The sequence below is a fragment of the Fusarium mangiferae genome, assembly GCF_900044065.1.
Source record: "Fusarium mangiferae strain MRC7560 genome assembly, contig: FMAN_scaffold012, whole genome shotgun sequence".
In the NCBI taxonomy this organism is placed as follows: Eukaryota; Fungi; Ascomycota; class Sordariomycetes; order Hypocreales; family Nectriaceae; genus Fusarium; species Fusarium mangiferae.
The window spans coordinates 1,109,797-1,136,141 of NW_024573932.1; the positions used below are offsets into that span (position 1 = coordinate 1,109,797).

At 49.3% G+C, this 26,345-nt stretch overlaps 8 protein-coding genes across 8 annotated transcripts; 5 read left to right on the forward strand and 3 right to left on the reverse strand.

Moving 5' to 3' along the window:
* Nucleotides 1–2,774: 2,774 nt before the first annotated feature.
* Nucleotides 2,775–3,707, reverse strand: FMAN_08116 (uncharacterized protein; the record flags this gene model as incomplete). Its single annotated transcript, XM_041821551.1, has 1 exon — nucleotides 2,775–3,707. The coding sequence occupies one exon, from the start codon at nucleotides 3,705–3,707 to the stop codon at nucleotides 2,775–2,777; it is 933 nt and encodes a 310-aa protein (XP_041687320.1).
* A 709-nt stretch (nucleotides 3,708–4,416) lies between these two features.
* Nucleotides 4,417–7,309, reverse strand: FMAN_08117 (uncharacterized protein; the record flags this gene model as incomplete). The annotated part of the gene is made up of 3 exons (XM_041821552.1): nucleotides 4,417–5,141; nucleotides 5,207–6,828; nucleotides 6,876–7,309. The coding sequence occupies 3 exons, from the start codon at nucleotides 7,307–7,309 to the stop codon at nucleotides 4,417–4,419; spliced, it is 2,781 nt and encodes a 926-aa protein (XP_041687321.1).
* Nucleotides 7,310–8,457: 1,148 nt separating this feature from the next.
* Nucleotides 8,458–11,388, forward strand: FMAN_08118 (uncharacterized protein; the record flags this gene model as incomplete). The annotated part of the gene is made up of 5 exons (XM_041821553.1): nucleotides 8,458–8,617; nucleotides 8,674–9,188; nucleotides 9,242–9,538; nucleotides 9,587–9,794; nucleotides 9,845–11,388. The coding sequence occupies 5 exons, from the start codon at nucleotides 8,458–8,460 to the stop codon at nucleotides 11,386–11,388; spliced, it is 2,724 nt and encodes a 907-aa protein (XP_041687322.1).
* Nucleotides 11,389–12,988: 1,600 nt separating this feature from the next.
* Nucleotides 12,989–15,710, forward strand: FMAN_08119 (uncharacterized protein; the record flags this gene model as incomplete). The annotated part of the gene is made up of 4 exons (XM_041821554.1): nucleotides 12,989–13,415; nucleotides 13,464–14,677; nucleotides 14,723–14,989; nucleotides 15,036–15,710. The coding sequence occupies 4 exons, from the start codon at nucleotides 12,989–12,991 to the stop codon at nucleotides 15,708–15,710; spliced, it is 2,583 nt and encodes an 860-aa protein (XP_041687323.1).
* A 433-nt stretch (nucleotides 15,711–16,143) lies between these two features.
* On the forward strand, nucleotides 16,144–17,541 carry FMAN_08120 (uncharacterized protein; the record flags this gene model as incomplete). The annotated part of the gene is made up of 2 exons (XM_041821555.1): nucleotides 16,144–16,308; nucleotides 16,366–17,541. 2 exons carry the CDS (start codon nucleotides 16,144–16,146, stop codon nucleotides 17,539–17,541), a joined length of 1,341 nt encoding a protein of 446 aa, XP_041687324.1.
* Nucleotides 17,542–18,242: 701 nt separating this feature from the next.
* Nucleotides 18,243–18,686, forward strand: FMAN_16196 (uncharacterized protein; the record flags this gene model as incomplete). The annotated part of the gene is made up of 1 exon (XM_041821557.1): nucleotides 18,243–18,686. One exon carries the CDS (start codon nucleotides 18,243–18,245, stop codon nucleotides 18,684–18,686), a length of 444 nt encoding a protein of 147 aa, XP_041687325.1.
* Nucleotides 18,687–19,446: 760 nt separating this feature from the next.
* Nucleotides 19,447–20,184, forward strand: FMAN_08121 (uncharacterized protein; the record flags this gene model as incomplete). Its single annotated transcript, XM_041821558.1, has 1 exon — nucleotides 19,447–20,184. One exon carries the CDS (start codon nucleotides 19,447–19,449, stop codon nucleotides 20,182–20,184), a length of 738 nt encoding a protein of 245 aa, XP_041687326.1.
* A 1,614-nt stretch (nucleotides 20,185–21,798) lies between these two features.
* FMAN_08122 (uncharacterized protein) lies at nucleotides 21,799–24,563 on the reverse strand (the record flags this gene model as incomplete). Its single annotated transcript, XM_041821559.1, has 5 exons — nucleotides 21,799–21,957; nucleotides 22,008–22,304; nucleotides 22,353–23,688; nucleotides 23,745–23,911; nucleotides 24,072–24,563. The coding sequence occupies 5 exons, from the start codon at nucleotides 24,561–24,563 to the stop codon at nucleotides 21,799–21,801; spliced, it is 2,451 nt and encodes an 816-aa protein (XP_041687327.1).
* Nucleotides 24,564–26,345: the final 1,782 nt, after the last annotated feature.

Sequence of the window (26,345 nt, forward strand, 5' to 3'; positions counted from 1 at the left end):
CCGGAAGCATGGCCGGGGTCTTCATAGTCCGGCGTGTTTGGAGCTGCCTTAGCATAGGCTTCACAACCTGCTTGCCCAGGTCAACGTCCCATTTTAGGGTCTGAGCGGAGTGCTTCAGGAGGTCTGGCGATAGCAGCTATGGCCTGAAGGTCTTGTTGCTATTGAGCCAGGCCTTCCTTATGACTGCAAGAGTCTCCTTGAGAGCTAAAGCATGATCGCGCGGCGCGTCTGCCGGGCTTTGCCGCTTGTTTACCCAGGTCGACGCCCCATTAACTGCGAAAGGGGAAAAGACGTGGGTTGCGTCGCCGGTGAGGATTGTGCAGCCACCACTGAGACCATCCCTGAGAAGTGCTGTTGTGAAAGGCATTATCATGCATAGATATATATTATTGAAAAGCGACATCGAGGGCTGAGAATACGTTTACCTCACCCTGTTGGGTTTGAAGTTGCTCCAACTTCATCTGGCAGGTTTTGCCACGATTTATGGGTATAGTTTCCCCTGCTGCGAAGCGTATCGATCATAGCTGGTCAGGACGAAATGTGTTATGGTACTGCAGGGGCGTCGATGCGGTACTTCTAGCATTATTGGTGCTCAAGGTCTGGTTATGTTGACGGCTGGCTGGGTAGATGACGACGGGCAGCTGAGACGGTCGTCAAAGAGGACTGGTAAAAGACAAGGGGGCTTGGTCGAAGACGCAGGTGTGCGTGTCAAGAGAATGAGTGTTGAAACTGAAATGGGAGTGCCGAGTGTCTGTGCTATCTTGTGATCTTATTCGGACATACCGAATATATATATATATGTGTTGACATGGCTCTTGCTATTGGGACATCCTTTAGCTCGCTAATGACGGTGAGTTTGTCGTTGGTGGTAACAAGGATATTAATTATATCTTTCCAGTATCCATGAACGACACTATTTTTGGCATCGAACTGCTTTCTTGAGTCTTCATCGACATAGAGAATAGGTCGGTCATGAGTAGTACGAGCTATGGCTTCTGGGGACTGCTGGTCTGGGCAATGGTTGACGGTGCGGGTTGGCCATTGAATTGGTCTTTCCTTGCAGCAACCGGAGATTTTGTGGAACATCGTGACCTCTTGATTCCCCTCACATTGGCCATGTATAGGACTGTCATTGATAACTTGTTGTTGCTCCAAGTCTTTAGGTTGGCGGAGTCCTTCTGAGCCGATGGGTGCCTTTGTTTGGTCTTCTTGCTGGTTCATATATAAGCAGTGTCGCTTGAGCACTGGTTGAGTGAGACATGACTCTGGACATGATTTTCGGCTTTGAGTTCTTCCAGTGTCAAGCTGGAGCTGCTTGCTTGTACGCTAGTGGGGTGTTGTTGAATCCGTCGAACACATGATGTGGCATCGCAATGTGAGGTTGAAGTATCCAGACGTTGACAAATCCTTCCACCTCGTCTTTCCTTCTCCTTCCTGGAGGGGTTCGTTGGTCCATCTAGTAAGGTTCATTCGTGAGGGTCAAGCCTTGGACGATGGCTGAACACCATTCCAGAGAGTGTTGGCAGTATGGAAATGTAATGACCAACATAACGCCGCCGAATACATATATAAAAGCAGGTATAAATGAAGTCAGGGGCTGACAGGAGCAGGAGAAAGCCCAGAAGTGAAGAAGGCAACCTGCAGCGACAGGCGATTTGACTAAAACGATACTAGGATGGACAGAGTAGGTTGATCGAAAATACTGTATACTTCTGTTGGTGAAAAGACGGTATACAGTAATGCCTAGGGTCGACTGGCTCGGGTTTTCCGGCTTGAAGGAGCTTGTAAACGCTCCATGCCAGAGCAACGATGGCGAGGACCGACAGGATCACTTCGATCCCCACAGGTGACTCGATAGCAATGTTCACCATATATAGGTACTAAAAAGGAGCTCAGCAAAGCTGTCCTAGACTTATCCTAAGCTCAAACTAGACTTACCTAATTATTCGTTTCTTGGTGTCGATGTCCCAAATTTCCTTGAGTCCCCAAGTTGACATCTCGCAGTCTTTGTTCACAGACGAGTTCTCTCTGTTGAGATGTTAGCAGTGCAAGTAAGGCTAGTGGCAGAGTAATATAGGCACCTTGCTATATCCATAAAGTCCGATCATTATGGTGTCGAGGAATATCATGATCGCTTCTTACACTGATACCCTCGTCTGGTGCCAGTTTGAAGGGTCATTCCGGGCAGATATATATGTTTCGAGATCAATCCCAATCACTGAGGCGTTGGGAGATCCGAAACAAAAGAAGAAAAAGGAATATATACACATATATGTTGAAGATGTTGTCTGATGTAACTGAGCTGAGTTGTAAGTTGACTGAGTTCTACCCCAGGGATATCGGGGTATTTATACTTTTCAGAGACAGGCTTTACATAATCGTGTTTTCACTTGCCTTCGTTCCATTACATGATGGTCGTGGTGTTTTCAGCGGTTTGTTCAAGCTTGCTTTCTGCCTAAGCAAAGAGCAAATATTTATGATGGACAAACTGTTTCACAATCAAGTTTTCTTCAGCATCATAATGAACAATTGCAAACTCAATCTTGGTATTTATCTATACTTGGCAATATCACTCCCATTCCGTATCACACCTTGTTTTTGACTTGCTTTTCACCAAATGCCTTCCACGTTGCTTCCATTCCACTGACAAATCTGACCAAAAACTTGAACAACAATCATTGTCTTGCCAACCCTTCATCGCTTTGCTTCCTTGCTTTACAAATGACAAGATTTATCTGTTAGACAATCTCCCTGCCGCTTCCCAAGGTAAACGCTCACTCCCCGGACCCATCAATTCGTCGACGTTTCGCAGGACTCGCTGACTCCTCTTCAGGAGGCGGAGAGATGACAGAAGATGTTGCTGATGATTTCTCAAGCTTCTTGGTGTATTCCCTTTCTTTGGTCGCCCAGTGTTCGGCGACACTACGCTCTGCCTCGAGCTTTCTTTGTAGTTCCTCCGCATTCTTCGTGTATCTGTCCGACTTCTCCTTGTCAATGTCTCTCTTTCGCTCTTGAACGTTTCGCATCAGTTCCTCTGTATTTTGGACCTGTTTCATGAGTTCATTTCGTTTGTTTTCGAGTGTGCTTTCCATTTCGTCGAGCTTTTCGATGTCGGTAAGGGTATCGATGTCGCTAATATTCTGAGGTGTGTCTTCGTCGTCTGCCTCCTGTTCCCTCTCTCCCTCTTGCTCTTTGTCCTTTTCTTCGTCTTGCTTTTCTTCTCCCTCTTGCTCCTCTTGTTGCTGGTCCCCCTCATCTCCTTTCTCCTGTTCTTCTGCTCCTTCGTTGACTTCATCATTTCCTGCCCACTCTTGAGTCACTCGTTTCTTAGTCCACCTCACTTTCTTTCCCATGAAGAGCTTCATCTCGAGCTCTCTGTCATTCAGCATGGGATAGAATTCTGGGCCCCGCCACATGTTGGAGACGCCCCAGTGCTTGGCGAACGCTTCAGCCATGGTTCGGACGTGTGAGTTGTCAGGCCATATGGCCTGTAGTACGAGCATGTAAGGATAATATAAAAGCTCTGGGTCGCTTTCTTGACCTCTGCCCTTTATTTTCGCGTAAAACGGATGGTTTTCGGGTGTTGTACGATCTTGATATCTGCGGTGTAGTTCCATCGCATCAATGGTCAGCTTTGCTGCTTGACCGCACATTCGTGGCTTAGCTCTTTCAAAAGCGGTCCAAAGCAATCTCTCCTTGGCTGACATCTTGCGATTCTTAGGATCTGTATGCCTCGTCAATACAGGCCTGCTGTTTTGGCTTTAAATGGCTTCACTCACTCATCTTTGTTGGAGACAGTTTCGCCTTTGAAACCTTCAAGTTTGGGCTGCGTCTTGCCAAAAAAGCTGCTTTTATCGTCTAGAAGTTCAATATATATCTCTGTGTCTCCAGAAACAGTTCGATGATCAAGTCAGAGGTCGTGTTAGGGATGAGAAAAGAAGAAATTTGAACAAAACGAAGGTAGAGTTGTTGTGATGAAGCGAGCGTGGGGCAGTGAATCAGAGGCTCGCTCCTCTGTTCTTTTGCCATGCGCATTGCACTGCAGAAGTAAGGAGTTAAAATAAGCTATAATCTCCTGTTCTCCAAGCCTTGATAGGGTTGAGAAACAGTTCTTTAGAGAAGGGGTCAACTGCTGATCTACTGGTTTCCGCTCAATTCTCAATAACTGTACCCTGGATGCACCTCTCAATACCGTAATCTGACATTAATGTTGTCTGAAATGGTACCCAGAATATGACATCTTACTCCTCCCCAGGGTAGAATACGGATGGTGTTGCAAAGAGAGTATGGGCATGTATCTCTATATAAACGTCTCTTCACTTGAATCCTCTTCCTTCCATCAAGATTGCAACCCATGCACCATGCGCACACTCTTTCTGCCTTTACTCTATCATCATCCTATTGAACCTCTAATCCCTACGAGATGTAAACTGGCATGTCACTCCCAAACAAACTCCCCTTCTGAATCTGAACATCATCACGATGAAAATCATGCAACATAAGCCAGCAAATCATCCTCAGAACAAAAGAACACCAGACTTCCTTCGCAGCACGAAGATACGCTGCATACTCAGCCGTCTGGGCCGCCTCCCCCTTAACAACCTGAAACTCAGAATCTGCGTTCTTGAGATTGAAGAATGTCATTGATGCTGACCTCAACACTGCGGGGAGGATTTGTTGGAAGTATGCTTTCATCAGGGGGTCTTCTTTGTTGCTTGCGTTGGCAGGTAAGAATGCTGATGTTGGAGAGGCGCTGTTCATCTGGGAGAGAAGTTCTTCAAAATGTGCGCCAATAATTTCCTGTCCGAGAGATGCTCTTTGACTTCCATGCTTTGGTGAAGAGTAGTCTTTGAGTGAGTCGTCGAGCTCGTCAAGAACAGAGTGCAGTGCATCCTGTGCTTGCCAAGTGTAGCTCTGAGGGGTGTCATCTCCCGGTCGAATGCCAGCCTTTGGAGCAAAAATGGTGTTCACATGAAGTGTTAACTTTCCGTTTGCCATGTCGGGGTCGTCGTGGAGGTATCGTTGATACGCAGCCAGTAATCTTGGGAGGGAGAAACCTCTCGTGCTCCAGACGCAGTAGCATGGGTTGGGAATATATCTGAAGCAGAGGTCCTTGATGTGAAAGACTTGGCCGATCATGCCTATGAGCTCAAAGGTGACTAGACATGTTAGTGCTGCCAGTTTAAAGTGCGAGACGAGAGCTTACCTGGAAAGATGTGAGACGTCACAGCTCCATCTCTCAGGAAATAATTGACCGCCTTGCGTCCACATCCAAGCGAAGACAACGTTTCCGCAATCTCTGTCCGACTCCCCAATCCAACATTCGGCCACTTATACAGCGTGTTACTGCTCTTGTACCCAGGACATCCCTCAGTGAATGTCGTAGGAAGTTGTCCAAAAGCAAGTCTTGTCACCGCTTCCGTCGGAATCGTTCTATTCCCTTCAAACACAGCCTTCTCCAACGCTTGAAAGTGAAACATAATCCCAAGTCCACTGATCTTGTGACCTTTGACGAGAAATCCGTTTCCCTCAGCTTGATACACGTTGTGGAAGATGTTGAAGTCTTTCCAGTAGATACCAAGCATAGCGAGCATTTCTATCAAGCTGCTCATGGTAGTTGTGGCGTAGGGACGGTTGATTGATGGGGGCATGTCGTCCCAGCTTTTCTTCTCGCGTTGCAGAGCGACGTTGAGAGTGTGTTTGCCAGCGATGGAAGTGAGTATGGCCGTGGCGCTTGCTGGTCGAGGCCGCAGACCCATGATCTGCTGCCTCGTCCAATTCTGTGATTCGTTCTCCATCTTTTGTAAACTTGATAGCAGTGAAAGCCAAGTCGCGCGCTCATTCTTAATGAAGCGACCTGTCTTGGTGAATGTAACGGTAGATGGTGGCTCGAGATCAGTCCACGTATCATCAAGACTCTTTCTCGTTCCATCAATGAAAAACACATCCGCTCCAACTATAGGTCCCTTCGCAGTCTTTGAAGTAGTGGCAAAGATAATGGGGACTTCGAATTGGATCTCTGTTCGAAACTCTTTGGGTCGCCAGACTTTGGTCCGGGATTGATGCCATCGACCCATGACGTTCTCACCACAATTCGGAGGCGATCTGAACTGCTTCAGCGAGAATGGTGCTCCTGGAGGTGGTTCTACTGGAGACTTGACAACACTTCGAGTTGTGATGGTTCTCATGATATCTCGAGATATGCGTTGATTGCCACTCATCTGCGTGTAAAACTCGGGGTGTTGAAGTTCTGTCCTGCTCATGATCGGAAAAGCTGACAGAATGGATGAGTCGTCAGCAAGACTGAAACTTGTCATCACTGAGCCTGCTATGGAGCGGCCTTGGGTAGAGTGAATTGAGAAAGCATCTGTCGAGTTGTACACGCGCTTGTAGACGTCTGTCTTCTCAAGCGTTGCTTCAAACTCTCGACGTGGTGGTGAAGTCGTGCCGTTACTCTCACTCTTTGTCGACGTTTCCGCTGAAGTTGAGCGCCTGAGTTTCGGCATTCCTAATTCTGGGACGCTCGATGTCGGAAAGCTGAGTGATCGCTCTGCGCTCGCGTAAAAGCCGCCCCATTCGTCTTGGTCGTACTTCCGTGATGTCGCTACTGAATCAGTTTCTGTAGTGTCATCTTCTTTCCATTGATGCAATGTCGGAGCCATGGATGATCGATTCGAGGGGATCAGAGTGGAGTTGTCGGTGATGAACTTGTTGAAGAGCGCTTCGAGACCTTCGATTCGTCTCTGGGTTGCTTCGCTGCTATTGAGGACCGCATCAATCTTGAGTTCCAGCGCGCGCTGTGATTCCACAATAACCACGTCAGACTCGCTATCTCTTGTTAGCACCTTCAATACCAGAGACGAATGAAGACTTGCCATTGTAGAATATTCAAGATGAGAGTAACAGAGCCCTTGTGCGCCTGAAGCTGCCGAATATACTTGACAACATCATCCTGCACCCTCAACCACTTGACGCGATCCCACTTCGTCAGAACAACTTTCCCATCCTTATCCAACGGCTTCAGCGTGGTGATGAGATGATCACACGTCTTGATCAATTCACTGATCGTGACAGTCGCATCATGAATGCCAACCGATATCTTGGCCGCTTTCGGCACCGAATCCGGATCATCGATCAAACTCTTGAGGCGTCTAATGGCCCAATTGATCTCCTTTGTTTCAGCATGCGCCCAGAATACTGTTCGGGGACAATTCTCTATGCTGGTTTTGACGGTGTCAAAGGTTTTGATCACGGCGGCTGAGACTGTGAGAAGGCCCGCTACGCCGCTGGCGATGCTGAGGGGATCCATGGCCCAGTGAGCGAGTTGATGATGAACGACATTGTGAAAATCGTTGCGGAGGTTGGGGGCTATAGATATGGTAGAAGGGTTCGGCTCAAAATCAGGCTGTGGTTGCTTGGCTGCGATAGGGTAGATGATATGCAACTGTTGAGCGATATTGTCTTGATGATGTAGTCATTTGCATCTTTGGCTTGGCGTAAAACTGGAGGGTCAGTCTGTCCGGCTGACAAATGAGGGACAGTGAGATCGATCATCGGAAATGTACTTAGCATGGGTCGATTCTCATGCATCTTATCAGAGTAGGGTAGTGTCTTGTGCGTCTTGTCCTCAGTTTGCTCTCATCTGTGTGACACTGGCAGAGGATGACAGCAGATGGGTCAAACGAGGGCAAACAGAGTATGCGTTACGTACTCACCTGAACTACAAGACATGTCACATATTGAGGTTAGGAACATGCATGGTCTCCAGTAGTTTCATTAGTTTGTCTACGTTTGTGATTGTGCATGTGAATAGTCTAGGGTGGCTTGTTACACCTCATCAACATCCTCAGCTCAATTTACAACCTTGAGAGTTATGATACTAACAAACCAAACACTCAAAGACACAAAATGAAACACTAAAAGGAAGCCTAAACTCATCGACAATCCTTCAAGACGCACCCTCAACTTGGCATCACCCCAAGACCTTCCAATACAGTATTAATGCCCCGTGCATGCATCCAGCCGCAAAGCACAGGGATCCTCAAACGTAATCACCAACAACCACTCACGTCTCACCTCCCCCTCTTCCCCAGCCCTACAAGCCTAGGTGGGCTGACATGCGGGCACGTTACAGGGGTGCTACGGCCCGTGAAAATGGGACTTTTGGGGGCCAAGCTCTATCGTCGTTGGACGCTCACACAGCTACAGAGACGGGCGGGTAGAGCGACGCCCGTTCTGGTTACATCTTTCTTCTTGCCGTTGCATCTAGGGGTCTCTTTGATGAGTTGTCCGCTTACAAGGCGGGCTGAGAGCTGAGATGTCGTTAAGCGCTGTGTTTTCTCGGCGTGCATGATTGCGTGAGGATAAAAGGTCAGCAAGTTCTCCTCTCCTCCTGTCCTTCTCTTCATTCTCTTTTCATGTGTTTTGTGATTGTCGTTGGCTTAATAGTCAAGCAAGATGCCTTCATCATCTTCTTCCTCTAGCTCTTCCTCCGCAAGCCCGTCGTTTGCCGAGATTGCGTCTGGTGTCGCTGATCTCGGCGACAGATCGAAAGTCACGCCTCAGCAAGCGATTGACAAGTTTTGGAAGCAATTCACTACCAAGAATCCCGGCAAAGGTGCACAATCCCTAGGTAGTCCCCAAACCAAACCAAACATGTACTAACAGACACAGCAACTACTGTTATTCCCTCAAACACTTACACTGATCTCGCCGCCAAAAGAGGCAACCAAGTAACCACCACAACAACCCAGGCATCCTACGAAGACGCCGCAGCAACATGCCGCGCCAAAGTCGAAAAGATCGTCAAAGAGTGCCGTCGAATCAACAAGAAGTATCGTGATCCTCACTTTGACATTGAAGTTGACCTGAAGCTCTACCGCAACGACTGTCTGCACTCTCTCTCCAATGTTGAGAACTACCAGCCTGGTGAAGATCTCCGTCCGCAGAGTGTGAAGCGCGTTGGTGATATCTTTGAAAAGCCTTGTTTTTACATCGATGGCCCTACTGCGAATGATGTTAGACAGGGACGGGATGGTGATTGTTGGCTCATGGCTGCTCTGTGTACGCTTAGTGAGAAGCCTGGTTTGATTGAACGCCTCTGTGTTGCTCATGATCAAGATGTTGGTGTTTATGGGTTTGTATTTTATCGGGATGGAGCTTGGATTTCCGAGATTGTTGACGATTTCGTAAGTTTCCCGCCTGTTTGTGTGTCGTGACACGATTACTGACAAACCTTTAGCTGTACCTCATCAAGCCGGACTATGACGAGGGGTACTTTGACAGGATCCTGTTTGACGATGTTGAGCGCGTTGATCCGGATGAAGCATACCGTCGCATCTTCCAATCAAACAGCAGTGCGCTGTACTTTGCGCAGTGTCAGCATCCTCAGGAGACTTGGCTGCCTCTTCTTGAGAAGTGTTACGCCAAGGCTCACGGAGATTACGGTGCAATTGAGGGCGGCTTCGGAGGCGAGGGTATTGAAGATCTTACCGGAGGTGTCACCTCTGAGCTTCTGACAACCGACATTCTTGACAAGGTATGTTCCACAATGTCAATACGTATCACAATACTAACGAGGGTGTAGGAGTACTTCTGGAAGGAAGAGTTACTCAAGGTCAACCAAGAGTTCCTTTTTGGCTGTAACACCGGCATCTGGGGCCGTGGCTGGGGTGAGCGCAAGGGCATTGTTGAACTCCACGCCTACTCCATTCAGAAAGCTGTCGAGATTGATGGCAAGCGACTCCTCAAGCTCAAGAACCCTTGGGGCAAGGGTGAATGGACCGGTCCATGGAGTAAGTTATCCCAAATCTTACTAGAATTAGCAAATGCTGATCAAGTACAGGCGACGGCTCAAAGGAGTGGACTGCCGAGTGGCTTCAAAAGCTCGACCACCGCTTTGGCGACGATGGAGATTTCTGGATCTCGTATGAAGACCTTCTTAGAAAGTATCAGGCCTTTGAGAGAACCCGTCTCTTCACCGACGACTGGCGCGTCAGTCAGCTCTGGACCACACTCTCTGTCCCTTGGGCACTGGACTACCATGACACGCACTTCTCCTTCACCCTCTCCAAGTCTGGTCCTGTTGTTCTTGTCCTCGCTCAGCTTGATGATCGTTATTTTAGAGGTCTTGAGGGCCAGTACATGTTTGAGCTTGGCTTCCGTCTTCACAAGGCTGGTCACTCTGACTATGTCGTACGAAGCCAAACACCATACCGCATGACGCGCTCCGTCAACGTTGAACTCGAGCTTGAGGCTGGCGACTACGAAGTCCGTGTCAAGATCAACGCCACCCGCAACCAGGATATCTTGCCCATCGAAAAGGTCATCAAAGACAACGCCAAGTCTCGTCGCGAGAAGCTTCTCCGCATCGGTCTCGCCTACGATCTCGGCCACTGCAAGGGTCGCTTCGTTGAGACACCGGAAGAAAAAGCCGCCCGCAAAGAGCACGAGGCCAAGATCAAGCAGAAGAAGAGAGATAAGATCAAGGCAAAGCTTCTCAAGGAGCGCGAAGAGGCTCACTACCTTGCTACACGACAGTTTGAGCGGGATGAGCATAAGCGACTGAAGAGAAAGGAGAAGCTTGCTCTCAAGAAGGCTGCTAAGAAGGCGAGACAGGAAGCTCGCAAGGCTGAGAGGGCTGCTATCAAAGCTAAGAAAGCGGCGAAGAAGGCTGCTGAAGCTGAGGCTAAGGCTAAGCTTGAGGCAGAGGAAGCCGCGAAGAAAGAAAAGGAGGAAGAGACTGAGGCTGCGAAGGAAGAAAAGGTTGAGGGAGGTGAGGAGAAGGTCGAGTCCAAGCCTGAAGAGCCCATGACTCCCGAGTCTACCGCAGACGAGGACTCTAATGAGAAGGAGGAGGCCAAGGAAGCTGAAGCAGCTGAGCCGAAGGCTGATGAGAAGGGACCCGAAGCTGATGCCGAAGAAGACGAGGAAGAGCAAGACATCGAGAGCGAGCCCGAAACCGACGTCGAAAGCGTCGGCACACTCGCCAACCTCGCCGACCGCGAACTCTGGATCCACGTCGACAACTACACGGGCACCATATCCTCTGACAGCGACTCAGACAACGAATCCACCACGTCCTCCTCCTCATCCGCCTCCGAAGCCGAGAAAGACCCCTGGAACGCCGTGGTAGTAGCCGGCATCCGCATCTTCCACACCGGGCTCGGCGAGGGCGAAGACGACAGCGATATCAACCTCAAAGTGATCCGGCCGATCCCCTTCGGAAAGGATGACGAGGAGGTTGACGTTGAGAAGAAGTGCAGTACCAAGGTGCTGGATGTTGATGATAGTGCCAAGGATGCTACGCTTGTGGGGGATGCGAGTGAGAAGATTCGGTTTATTAAGGGGGATGGGGCGAAGAGAAGAACTGCTACGTCCTTGTTCTGATGAGGATTGAATGGTTTGGATAGGTTATGATAGCGAATGAAATGGATTTATTACTATGAATGGGTTTCTATGTGGTGGTCAAGTGTCGCGTGTCAGGTTAAGCTTGAATCTACGCTTACCTCTTTGAGATTTTAAGGCTGAGACGACAACGACGACCCTTTTCTATTCTTTCCACTTGATCACCTAGTTACCTAGCAATTGCAAAAGGTCTTCAGAGTTCCTGGTGAGACGCAAATTTGGCATATGCAGCTCTGCTTACAGGCAACCTCTAAACCCAGACATATTTCTCACAGAGTCTGAGAAGAAGCATGATACAGATCAATTATTAATTAGTGATCACATCAATTCGATCTTGTACTTTTCCATCGCACAGGAAGAACTTTAGAAGCCAATCCCGTCAGCTCGAGCTTATGTATTTATCCTCGAAAGCGTCCTTGATCATCGTCTAAGCCACGATAGTGGACAACACTAACAAGCCTGGGGGGGCCAAGCATCTCAAAATAGCTCCCTAGCTCCCGCGAATTCTCACCTCTATGTACACACAACTGTAATAAAGTCTCCGAAATTATGCTGTAGCATCATCAACAGATCATCAGTTCATCTTTGTAGCACACGACGCAAAGCCTTGGCATGCTGACAGCTCAGCAAGGGTGCCAGAAATACCCAGTCCAAAACCCTCCTACATGTACTCAAGCCTTTTTGTCACTTGGAATTACCATGTAATAAAAAAGGATCATCTGTGGATACTGTCAGCAACGTCTGATCCACAATTTAGGGAATCAGAGGCGAGGTGCAGATAGTTACACAGCCCTACTGTCGTTGTCCAGGAGAGAAGCATAAACTGATCTGTTTGCAAGGTATCAACTGAAGCGTTCATCATGATATAACGACGTTGAGATGTGAAACACGCGTGCCGTTCTTTGACGTGGCTGATAATGCCGAGCTAAGATAAGATCTGCAGGCATGATTCGCATTGCATTGCGTTCGTCTGGGACATTTTTTAAGGGACGGTAACACAACGACGGATACAGACGAAAAGAATTAAAAGACTATTTTTGCAGGGAGACTCAGACTTACTGTAACCGAGCCTTGCGATCGATCGTAACTTGTCCACTCAGACTTCAGTCAGCCTCCCTTTTAAACCTGAACAAAGCTCAGCCTTACTGCACCTAAGCTATATATCCTTGTATAGTAAATTGGGTCTGCATCATCTTCTCAGCAATCCTTCATATCCAACTGTCTTGGCAATTCATTCTTATTTTCCCTCGATGAAGAGCAGAGCTTGACTTGTTCTTCACTGTAGAGTAGGCTAACTGAGGCCCAACCGCGCACGAACACATCCGCAATCCAGGATCATCACTCCTTGCCGATCTTAAACTTGATCTCTCTTTGTGTCTTACATCCCTCAATCTCTATACCGCTTGCGCCACCCTTCGCCCAACGATCCCTGCCGAAGGAACTGACCCAACCCAACAACACGCATCACAATCTGACAGGATTTAGCATGGGTCCCTCATCCCAGCTTCTCCAGGTCCAATTTTGCAATCCCCTTCCATAAACAAAAACACACAAAAAGAAAAAGGGAACCTCTCTTCTCGCCATGGCTGAGCCAGAGGACATACACGCCCGCAAGCCCTCCGGTATAAACATATTCGGAATCTCTGGCAGCGGCTATCATCATCTAATGCCCCACGAAATGGCCGATCTTCACAACCCCTCGCCGGAAGCAAAAACGGGCAGCAGTCCTCCCGAGACACCGCATTCCTTTCATAACCTGCTTGGCGGGCACCCAGCGGGGAGTTCTTCTTCTAGTCCCAGAGTCGCTGATTCTCAAGGAACGCCTGAGCCGTACTCTGAGATCTGGGCCCCTTCTATGCCGCGCGGTGATGAGAAGAAAATCGATATGCCTAGGACCATGGAGCGAGAAGTCAAGATGAGTGAGGGCGGGAAACTTCCCAAGATTGTGGAGCCGAGGGGGGATGCGATGGATGATGAGTTTGATGATGAGATTTTTTATAAAAAGTTTGGTAAGTTTTCTCATTTCATTGTTGAGGGTATGAGACTTACTTGAACAGCGGAACCTCCAAAGGGTTGTTCGACAACACGAGATATTCACCAGCCAAGATCAAGCTGGCTCTCAATTACCATCTACGTCCTCTCCGTCTACTCAACAGTCGGCAGCGGAATCTGGCTCGTCACAGCCATCCTCCAACCAAGATGGGGACACAAAATCGCCTCCGGCGCATCCCTCTCACCATCAACAGCAACAACCCTCGCAGCACTACTAGCAAAGACGATCGAAATGTCCTTCGTCACGGTCTTCGTCTCATGCCTAGGCCAAGTTCTCACCCGCAGAGCATTTATTCGAAAAGCCCATGGCATGTCACTTGCTGAGATGACGATGAGGAACTGGGTTATTCAGCCTGGATCTCTAATCACTCACTTCGAAACACTGCCTTCTTCGTCGTTGACGCTTCTGGGCATGTTGTCTCTTACTGCTACTATTGCAGCTGCCTTCTACACGACTGCTTCTGACGCGATGGTCTCGCCCAAGCTGAAGTCTGGGAGTTGGGAGCATAAGGAGCTTGTTGGATATGTGCGTGCGTCGTATGCTAATGCAGCTTACGTGCGTGAGGATTGCCCTTATCTTTTCAACATCACTGAAGATATCCACGCTGCCGAGTCATGCATGAATGTCCAGTTTTCGGGTCAATCTTACAGGAATTTACTTAACTATATGAACATGTGGACGAACCTCAATCAGAATGGAACCGAAATCTCATCCGATTTGAAGAAGCGACCTGGAGGAACGACACTACTCCACGATAACACTACGATGTACTCTTCGTGGATCGAGACTGAGCACGGCGACGTTGAAGCGCATTTTGAGGAAACAGGCCGTATTATCAATAATGTCACTCTGGCCCTTCCTCACCCCGGTGTTTATGGTGCTTCCAAACTCAAAGTGAACGGAATTCTTCAACCAGATGATCTTGCGGGAGTGGGAGAGTACACTGTCCGAGCAGGTGTTGTCTCACCATCTGTCAATGTTCTGTGCGTCGATATGGATAAGAAGGAACTTGCGCCACTTGTTTATACGACGTGGCCTAATGCCAAGGTCAACGATACTGATATCCCTGGTCAAAAGACTGGCTGGTCTGGTTGGACGGGTGAAGTCCCTCAGCCACTTGATGGCAAGAACAAGGACTATTACCTCAACCGGACTGATGTGGATGACATCTTCAGATGGGGACCAAAGTACGAACGTCGGCCTCCTGTCTTCCAGATGGTAAGTCATCCACCTATACCTCAGGATCATATCTAATTTGTGTAGTACCCCTTTGACTTCAACCTTCTCACCAATGCAACCGTCTATGCAGCCGACGCCATCTATACCCTCGGCAAATCCCCCGAGAGCAAAAACTACACGGTCTGCCAACTTAGATCATGGGTATCTCCCAACTGTTCCACCGAGTTTAATATCTCCGGTATCGCCGGTGCCAGCATGAAAGCTCACTGCGAAGACGACGCCGACGAGAACGCCTATCGACGATCGTTCCCTTTGGACCAAGGCTGGTCTGCTCCTTCTCTGGACTGGAAGGTAAGTTTCTCCTCTTTCATTGTATGGACAAGACTAACAATAATAGTGGCTTGCTGATCAATGGCGTTTGTCCATGGATCTTAATGGTGGCTCTGTTAACAACAATGCTTCCAACGCTCGTATCCTCACTCAACTTGCCCTGCATGAACCCAAGATGCCTGCTTCTTATCCCTCGCTCGCAGAAGCTCTCGCTGTGTATTCTAGCTCTCTCATCATGATCAGCGCCATTGATACGCCTTTCCGTCATTACTGGGATCAGGATCCAGAAGCATACCCCGAAAACCTCATCCCAGCCCCTGGCTTTCTCCAACCCTTCAACGCATCCCTCATCACACAGGAGTACACATCCGGACACACTCAATCATGGCAGAACATCTTTTACGTCGTTCTCGTTCTCGTCTTTGCCATCAATTTATTCTGTCTGGGCTACTTCATCATGCGCTCCGGGCTGGTGACAGACTTCACCGAACCACAGAATTTATTCTCCCTGGCAATCAACAGTCCGCCAAGTAATTCGTTCCACGGCAGTTGTGGTGGAGGTCCTGAGAAGAGACATCTTGTTGTCCCGTGGAAGGTTGCGTATGCGCCGAGTGCGAACCATTACTTCTTCCAGGACAACTCGCCTGGAAAGGAGAATGAGGGGTTGAGTACGGCGAGGGAGTATGGGGAACCGAGGGTCAGCAGTTACAAGAGACTCAGCATGAGTAGGACTTGGCTGTAGATTGATCTGCGGGTGTCGTTGTTGTATCAGCGAGCGTTCCAAAATGCATGGTTGGGGAGTTATCATATTCAGTAGGGGGTAATACACTACCGCCGCACATACGTACATACATATACAATTTGAACGCCATCTGGTCAAATCCTTATTCACAATTCCTTGGCTTTTTACACAGCGATTCCGTATCAGCTAGATGTTGAGTACACCAGCAGCCACTGTCCCAAGAGTTCGCCGGCCTGGCAACACAAGGACATCCTTAGCTCCTGCAACTGCTTATTCTCTGAGATCTAGCAGTGATCTTTTCAGTACAGGCTGCGTATTTGACATCGGCTAGGCTTTGGCACCAAGTCTGTTAAGAAATATCAGTGATTCACCTTCGATGCGATCCAGCATATCATATGCAGACAGCGCAAACCGAGCAAGGACTTCTTCTTTAATGATCTTCTACATCCACACATCACATATCCAATTGAAATCTCTCTTCTACTCTCTTCATTCTCAAGTTCCTTTCAACCCCAACGGCGTAGTTATCCAAGAGCGAAGGCAAAGGGCGCCAGGTTTAATCGCAGTCTGTTTGCTGCCCAATATCTATAACCAAGAAGTTGTATTCACTATCTTCCCTTTCAAAGGCTTGATACTAACTGAGATTGCTTTTTAGTCATCCATCTTCTCTGCTTGCATCCATCTGGTCAATGCCATGGAGTCTACTGGTGCTCCTTATACTCTTACTGCCGCTCAGTTTGCTGGGCAGGTCAACCTACCTAACCGTGATACTGCACAGCGTCAAGCCCAGGTAGAGCGAGTTCTTTTGTCCTTTGAACAAGCGAAGAAGCAAATGTCCGAGGAAGGCATCAGAGAGGTCTATGAGTACCTCAAGCCTGGAAAATGGATCCAGTCCGCTCGTTCGGCGACTGACCATACAGCATATAGGAGGTTTCTGGGCAAGGCCGGCCTCAGAAGTACACTCTACTACCCACAATTCTTTGTCATTCAGGCTATATATGTCGATTTTGGAGGGCATAATCCCGAAGCCATCTACTGGCTTTATCGAGACTTGTCCGAATACTGGGGCATGACTATTACTACAGATCGGCCTTTTTATCCGCGTCTTGAAGACTCAGAGAAGGAGCGTCGCCTGATTCGGGCATGCTATTATGGGCAGAACGATCAAGCCGGGAACCAAGTCATCGACACAATCCAAGGAAATATCGCTGCTCACAACAGCATTAACAACAACAATGACAACACAGACCCTGACTCTGACAAGCAAAAAGCCTTGGACGGTCATATCAGGGCTGTTTCAAAGCTCTCAGCAGAGCTTAAGAATGAGGCTGAAGAAAAGCAACGACGCGAAACGGACTTACGAGGACAACTGGAAACCTTGAACCAACAAAACCTCGACCTGCAACGACAGATTCAAGATGAATCCGATCTTCGACAGAAAGCTGAGAAAGAACTAAATGAGAATAAAGTCCAGTTACAGGATACACAGCATCAGCTTCAGGATACACAGCGTCAACTTCAGAACACACAAGGTCAGCTGCAGGTCACACAGGATCAGCTCAGAATTTCACGCAAAGATGCCAGTACAATGGAAAACAAAATGAGAGACATACAAAACTGCATCAACCAGCACAACCAGCACAACCAGCTTTCAATGGAGATACGAGAACTCGATAAACAGCGCAAGGACATAAGCGCTAAGAGGCAGCAGTGCATTAACAGCATGGCTGAACACAGTCGTCCCCGGGTCGAGGGGTTTAACTCGGCGAACAAGCGTCCCGTTGCTGGAATTGCAGATGGCGAAGAGTCCAAGCGGCCTCGTCAGGAATGAGTTATCGAAGGTCAAATTAAAGGCAGATGCACAGGGAAAAGGTTTCATTGGTGACAAGGATGATCAAAAGCAGGTATCAGACAGTGATACGTAGGACACAGGATGGCTATTAAGTCAAGTCCCGGGCGATGCGTCTTAGAGAAAAGCATGAGCATGCGAGTTTTGTTTATAATAGCTTTTGATAATCCAGAGATAATAGATTCCTTCTCCTAATTAGTATGATACCATTTCAGTACCCTTTGTCCCGGGTCTCAGGCGTCCCAGTCGGTCAAGAAATAGATAGCCAAGGGACTTCCATATAATGATTTATTAACTTGCCAGAAGATGGAAAGTCTTTTGAAGTTTGGTTCCGGGCGGCTTTTAATTCTTGCCTGTTGTAATACCAATTCTTTCCAAACGGTAGGCATTCGCTTCTGCTAGCCTTCAGCATATCACTGGCAAACAGTGTAGGCACTCGAGGCACTCGCCGACAACATCTTCTTTTAACACAAATCGCAAAGGCAACAACTTGACTCTCAATTCCTTCCCTCTTCTTTGAGTCCTTTTTACTACTTGGAAGGACTTCTCTTTCTGCGCCAAGTGATCGCAAGAGAGTAGTGCTGCATCTTGATGCTAAGTCCGACCCCAGCACAACCAGCTCCAGGCTAGAATCCATCAAAAGCCCTCCCAGTGCGATGAGCCCCTACTTGGCGGATATCAACATGAAGTTCCTCGAATACGAGCAACGTATTGCGGATCTTGAGCGCATGCTTCAGGAGAAAGATCAAGAATTTAAGGATAAAGACTTTCAGACAAAACTCGAGTACAAACGGCGATATGAGCTGGCTCTGGAAAGGCTGCTTGAGACTCAGCGAGAGTTTCGCGATGCGCAGCAACGATACCGTGAGTCGCAGATGCTGCTCACCAAGTACGAAGACAAGATCAAGCAGCTCCAGCGTCAACTCTTACAATCTCAAGAAATCACCAACCGCGCTCCCGCCACCGCTTCCCATACCCAAGGGCTTCTGAACCTTGGCCAGAAGCAATCCAACATAGCCTTGAGCCTCATAAGCGAACCTATCGGGGAGTTCAACGCTACCGCTGAGGGTTCTAGTCTCGCTGCCGACGATGGTCAACGAGTCAACAAAAGAGCTCGCGAAACCTGAACCACTGGAGAGGTGCGGAGAGAGTTCTGGATCAAGAGAACGACGCCTTTAGCTAAGGGAAGGGTAATTAGACGGACGGACTATCAGCAAAGCTGTTAGTAGAGACTCGGGAAGGCCACGTATGGGAGCTGAAGGCGAATGAGGCCAGACGAATTATGAATTCAGCCACAGAAGAGCTGCCCATGATAATGATGTATGGTTTATGTTCCAATTCCTAATAATCGAGAGCTAATGCCCATCCTCTCTGAGCGATCGTAGTCTCGTGTTGTTTGTGCCCAAATCTGTCGTGTCATTGGTCTGTTTACTTGAGCAACCGACTCAGTAGGATTTTATATGGAAGTGCATATTCACTTTGATACATATTAATGTTAATCTGGCAGGGGTTTTGAGGCGTCTTCTGTCAGGAATATTGAAAACTATCTGCCATTTACCACCATTTGCCATTCTCCATAGGTACGTAGGTAGAGACTGGCAATCAGTGTCAACTCTGCAGGCGCGCACACGTTGGACCTTCTCCTGTCTACCGCGTATGGCAGGCGCGAACCCAAACAGCCTTCTCCCTCTTTATTAGCCCATCCATTTTTCTTCTTCTTCTCAATAGGTCAGAAGGAAGACAAACCTCTAGGTCCCTAGGTATTGCCGCCCATTCACTCCTCATCTTTGCGCTTTCACTCGTAAGTTACACTCCTCTCCTTTCTCTGCAGCATCTGGCATTACTACAGTTTATTCCTCTTGCGAAAATCATCGCACTGCCATCAACATGGAGGACAATAACTCTTATCGGGCGGTCAATGCTGAATACAGCCTCACACGCCAAGATTTCTCTCACGAAATCTCAACGGGAAACTCACAGTGGCGCTCTTCTCAGGTAGACCGTGTCTTATCATCTTTCGAGGAAGCCAAGAAGGTCATGTCGGAACTAGCTATTCATGAGATCCATAAGTATCTCAAGTCAGGTAGATGGATCCACGATGCCCTCACTGTCAGTAGACACCCTGCATACAAAGCCATAAAAGGATATTCAGGTGGCAACAGTAGAGGGTTCTCTCTATTCTACTATCCTTATTTCTTTGTCCTACAGGCAACCTTTGAACCATCTGAGACTCTCGGAAACCTCTGCGAGGACATCGGTCGTCACTGGGGTCTTCGAGTTAACGCCTATGAACCTTTTTACCCGCGTCCACAAGACCCCGAGAGAGAGATAAACCTCATTTTTGGAAAAGATCCACTTCCTCGGAGACAAGTCGAGCGCTCTTCACAGAGTACCTACTCTCCTGCGGTCTTCACCCTGAACCGACATGGTAACTTCGACGTGGAAGATCCAAAGGACAGCATTCAAGAGGCTAACGACACCATTCGTACCTCCCAGTCAGTACCTGCCAGTGCCTCCGATACCCTGCGAAACTACGACGAAGAATTAGCCAGTTTCCGAAGCGAAGTTGAGCAACGCTTTGCCGAGTTCCAAACTCAAATCCAGCAAGACGCCGCTGGACCTTAGAAGGATTCAGAACGACGTCTCCGTGGAGCACAAGAAAAGACACAGGAAATCCGCGACCATGCAATCAAGGCAGAAGAGCAGGCGTTGGAGTCACAAGTGCATGCAGCCATGGCGCGAGAGAATGCGGCCAAGGCAGAACAGCGTTCAAGCAAGGCACAAGAGCACGCAAAGGCTGCTATCAGACTGGCAGATGCGCTTATTGAGAGCTTGAAAAATACCGCTGAGCGCTCTGCCATTCTTGTCTCAGATGAAGAAAGGTCCAACAAGCGAGTTCGTGAGAACTAAAGCTAGAAGACGAGGAGGACAGCGGCTGCTGGCTTGACAGGAGCGACAGCACAACTACTGACTGTCATGTTATTGTCGTCCCGGATTTGAATCAACCCCATCAGTGAGAACGTGAGAACGGAAATGCGGAAGTATGGTGGAAGCAGTCAAGTCGTGTTCAAGGTGCGAGGTTTTACTTGGTGTCATCAAAGCTGCTCAGGAGAGGAACAGAAGAGCCGATCAAGGGAAGCATAAAAGTGTATGAGACTGTTCGATATAGGTATCAATGAGCCAGAAGTCATGTCTACATGCTCCGAACGACCGTGATGCCGCGTTGTCTGTATGTACTGTCAGCCAATCCATGAAAAGTGACATCCTCTCCGTAAAGATATTTGAGCTGTAGACTCCAAACACCCCTCATAGCCGACCGAAGGATGGCAAGAAACCTCCAGATATCGACCCATCCGATGCGATCAAAAGATTTGGGTAAATTTTTGATGCATTCAGACCAGCTTTGGTACTTTGACTCTCAAAGCCATCGCATAACCATCCACCCAGCAACAGCCAAACCTACACTAAGCCACATACAAAACATCACGTTTCTCAAATATCGAACAAGACAAAGGGACGTTTTATTGCACCACCTGAGAGATAGTAACTATGATAGTATGTTGATCTTTGACAAATGACACCATGTCAACTCGTAAGATAATAATAAAAAAAGGAGTAGTAACCGCAGATAACCAAACCACCATAAAGGGAAAAAGGAAAAGGATGTGACGACGTCTGTCTTAACAGTAAAAGCAACAACAAAAGACGGCAACAATAAGCGTGGTATGTAATTTTTCGCCGTGAGCTTTAAGGATACACCGGATGAATAAACTTCGACACTTTACACAGATGGGATATCAGCCGCCCTCCCCCCTTTCGTCTCTCATCCTCCATCCTTAAATAAAATCTCCTGAAACTCTTCCAGGATTTTTTCCACCCATGTACCCCGGATCCGCAAGCAAAATGACGAAGTGTGGTAACAAAAACAAACAACAACAAAAAGACAAGAGAGGAAAGAGACCAAGTAGGACAATGTGAAGTTTCCAAGGAAAGAACCATGTCAGTTGTGTCGAACCTGTTTCAGTCAAACACCGCGGAAGCGTCGGTAACATAAACAAAAAACAAAAAGTGCTCTTTTCCCCTGAAGCCACCACATGAGGGAATTTCACCTCCAGGACCAGATCGCCGAATGACCATGATATAGTTTCCACTCAGAACGCCGTGACAAATGATGCCTGATTAAGTCTGACCCAAGATCGTGTGTGTAATGCCAGCCAACCCAAAGTTTCTCGCAAGTCATTAATCTGCTCCTATCTCATCTCCCATGGGGAATGCTTCCGTAAAATTGAAGGCTGAGTTATCACCATCTTGGTCGTGGAGGAACGAATCAAAGTCAAAGTCATTGAGCACGTCACCCGAGTTGAGGGGGTTGGCCAACTCCATGCCGCCGCCATCAAACTGTAAGCAGAGTTAGTATCTGGTTTCACCACCGAGGAGTTTGCACGTACCAATGGGCCAAAGCTGTTATCCATACCCATCATTTGATTGGGGTCGTGCTGAGGAGCTGGTGGCTGAGGAGGAGGAGCGGTTGTTGCAGCTGCGGGAGCATTAGCAGCTGGGCCAGTCGTTGGTTGACCATTCTGACCGGTGTTGCCAGCTTGCCCATTCTTATTGAAGTTGGCAGCATTGGCGTTTTGAATGGGTGTCGCAGGAGCTGGAGTCTCCTGTGACTCATTGTTCTCGTTTGAAGGAGTTGCACCAGCATTGTTGAGGTTCTGGTTCGCCTTCTTATTGGCAGCAGCGCGCTTGAACTTGTTAGTACATGCAGGGTATAGTTCACCAGTTAGACATACCTTATCCTTGGCGGTCTCGCCCTTCTTCTTCTTGGGCGCGGCCTTGTTAGTTTGGCTAGGAGTTGGCGGTGCAGCTGCTGCTTGTTGAGGGGATGCTGTCGTCCTGCTGTTGGCTCCATTTGCGCCAGCAGGTGGTGCTTGGGGAGGAGGCATCGATCGTTGCTGGGGAGTTCCCTGGATCTGAGGACTTTGCTGTTGCATCTGCTGAGGCACCATCTGTCCATTAGGTCCTTGCTGCCACTGCTGGGGATTTCCTTGAGGCCCTTGGCCTGGCTGGCCTTGCTGTTGTCGTGCGGCGGCCATCATCTGTTGCTGGTTCATCTGTCCATTGAAAGGTGCACCAGGGTGAGAGCTAGGGGGTCGCATGCCGCCGTTCATCGGAGGTTGACCTCCCATGTTGCCATCCATCTGCTGCTTGAAGAAGTGAGGTGCCATGTTGGGATCCATCTGGTTGCCCATGAAGTTCATGGCCGGGTTGGGAGAGCCACGGGATTGACCACCCTCGGGGACCGGTGAAGGAATGCCAGAGTTGTTCATCTGGGGTGTGCCGCGCTTCATCTGCTCAGCAGGGTTGGGTGAGGCACCTGGTCGCATGGCCTGGGGCGAAGTATCCGGGAACTGGCCGTTGGGTCCAGGAGGGCCACCTGGTTGTCCGGGCTGGCCTTCTCGGGGCATGCCATTGCCGCCGACGGTGTCTTGCTCTTGGCGGGCCATCATGAGTCGCTTCTTGTTCTGCTGCTCTAGAAGCATTAGCTGCATTTGATAGTCTTGGAGGGCATGGTTGCTTCCCCCTCCGTTTTGGGGACCTCCAGGTCCCGCCCGGATGCCGCCTGGGCCTCCCATCTCGCCTGGGTTGTAGAACGCATTGAGAGCAGTTCCATCGGGACCCTGGGCCATCATTGGGGATCCTTGGCCTTGAGGAACGGCATTGGGCATCTGCTTGCCTCCCATCTGAGTACCATGGTGTTGCTGCAGGTTCTGCGAATAGGTCGCGATCGACTTTTGCTGGGCGGCGGGCGGGGCGGCGGCAAAGTTCTGCAGCTGCTGCGGATGTAAAGAGTGAGGATTGATGCCATTGGCAAGTAACGTTTGTTGAGCGGCGGCAGTATTGGCTCCTCCGGGCATCTGCTGGCCTGGCATGCCTTGACCGGGGCGGCCATTAGGCATCATGCCGGGCTGGTTAGGGTTGAACGGTGCGCCATCGATGCGCTGTCGCTTGGAAGGCGAGGGAGCGTTCTCCCCAGACGCTGGTGAAGAGGGTCTGTTTTGGCCATCCATACCGGAGGGATCTCGCTGCATCTGGTTCTGCTTGGCCTGCTGTAGCATCATTTGAGGGCTGGATATCACTGTTAGGCGAGGGGCTTGCAGTACGATGAGAAATAAGATACTCACTTATTTTGATTGTTAGCCATGGCGGCGCGGGCAAGGTTACCCTGCTTCATATTCATCATGCCGCCGTTCTGCATGTTGCGCATCATCTGATATTGCTGCGCAGCCATGTCTGGTCTCATCCCTCGCAGAAGTTCCTGCTGTTGATTCTGCTTTAGCCGGGATTGCTGCTACATTGCCACCGAGGGTCAGCATTGGTCACCAGCCAAAGTGGTTACCAAATGTTAGGGGTATGGCAGTCAATCTGACACCATCATCCATTGAGTGGGTGAGATGCCGGATTGGAGTACCCTGGGTGGCAGCATGACAGAAAGAAAAAAGATGGCTTACCTGAGTATGTTGAACATATTGATTAATGGTATTGTTTCCGCTCTTGGCGCGCTGCGCGTAGTAAATGTCCCAAAAGACGGAGAACCACTCGTAGAGAAAAGAGGTGTCGGAGGCAGGCATGGGAAGCTTTGGCGGCGGCAAGTCTTCAGGGAGTTTGGAGTCGATGTCGTCCTTCGAATCGGTATCCATGGGGTCGTCGCCAACACCGTTGATGATATTTCCGTTCTCGTCGCGACGACGATTCGCGCCATCCTTACCGAGGACATTGACCTGTTGATCGCTGGAAAGGAGAGATCGGGCGCAATCGTACATTCCCATGCGGATAAAGTATTCGTAGATGTAGGTGTTGAGAATGCTGCGCTGGTTCTCGTTTGCCTGTTGGCGAGACGCGGCGGCAGCAGCCGCAGCGGCCTGGGGGTTGACGACGCCGTTGTTCATCATGGGCATGGGGGCGCCTCCAACAGGACCACCCATGGGGTTCATGTTGGCCATGTTGACGTTTGGATTCATGGCCATGACAGTTCAGAAGTAACCGGAGAGAAGACAGAGAGAGGCCTATAGGCTCTGCTGCAGCGACGACAGCAGTCGGGGGCTCGTGTAGCCACGGGGGCGTGCCACCAGGTGGAGCAGCGCTGGATAGCGTCCCAACGTGGACGTGACGGGCAGTGAAGCCAAATGTCGCGAGCGAGGGGATCACCAGCGAAGGAGGCGTGGACGCGGTCCAAGTTGCCAGGCGCGCAGTCGGGCGGGGGGCGAGGATCGCGAGAACCACGAGACCAGGAGACCAGAATGGGAGGCGAGCCCGAGTAGAGGGAATTGGAGGATCGTGTCAGGCGTCGGCAATCGGCGGAAAGGAATATCGCAGGAAATCAATAGTGATTAAAGCGTAGCGTGCACTGCAGTGCGATAGTACGCGATGCGATAGTCGACCGATAGTCGATGTCGCGGTGATGAGTTGGAGATAAGAAGTCTGGAGGATGAATATGGTGTGGTTGGTTTGGTGTAGGTTGGATTTGGCGGAGTGTCGAGGTAACTGGGAGTGGAAAGTGGGCGCTGGGCTTGTCCTTTCCTGAGGTGATGGACGCTGCCTCAGTTGCTAAGTGTAAAAAAACGAGTGCCTGGGGTTGGGCATTCGCCAGGGGTGGGAGGGTACTTGTGGTTCTGCGGGCAGCTCGGGCAAAGACCAAGTACCTTGGAGAATTCAACGGAACGCCTCCAAGGACAAGCGGGTACCTCCAAATTATATGCTGAGTGCCCTTCTATCCAAGTACCGACAGCAAACGGAAACGATCCAAACGCCAGACGGACGGGAACAGTGGAGGACGGGGAGAGACCCAGTATAAGGTAGATGCAGTAGGTTGATCAACGTATGTCAAACTCTGGCTGCAATTATCAAACGCGACGGATACCCGCCGTTTGGAGCTCTTCAAAGCAGATGGCACAACGGCCGAGGAGGAATGAGGTGCTTTGTTTGATGGAGGAGGAAAAGGTGTGAGGGCGAGTAAAAGGGAGCAAGACAGAGGTTGTGGGTGAAAAACGTGGTCGGTCCTTGATTTGGGCGGTGGGAATCCCTCCAGTCAGTGAGTGAAGGAAAAGGAGGAGGACGGTCAAACTTTTCTTCTTCCTTCTTCCCTGTGAATCGCTCCCTGAAACTTTGCCAATTGATAGAGTCTATGAACAAAGGCCAATTAATCATGTGAAACGTTTATTTATTTTTACCAGAAGTTTCCCAACTACAGCATTGTGATGTAGCCCTCTCCGCACATCAGAATTGGTACCAGCAAGTCAGTGATGCGCCTCCGATGGTTAGATGCATGCAATTTACAAGCACAGCAGACCTTGCTCCAAAACGGTAAAACACAAATTACAAGGCTGGCCGTCTGTCAAAAGCTTAGGTTTCCCTGGGTCCTGGAGACAGATCCACCAAATTGGGATGCCTTGACTCCTTGCAGCTAAAAGAAATCGGGACGGTCGATCATAAGAACGAAGGGACGCATATAAGCGAATCCAACGTAAACATTGAAGTCAATTGCGAGACGTTGAAACCCCCTCGAGATTCTGTCAGAATTGACTATTTTAGTCCCTCATTGTTCTCCGTGATCCTCTTCAAAGACATTCGACTTGGCCACAAACTGCCGAGACCGGTTTGATGCACATGGAACATGTACAGAAGGGAGGCTGGCTTCTAACCGGGGTTAAGCACAGGGCTGCCAACGTGCCCTGTGAGGCTCAGTAGGCTCAGCGCGTCTCAGCGACGCTCAGCGGCCTAGACCG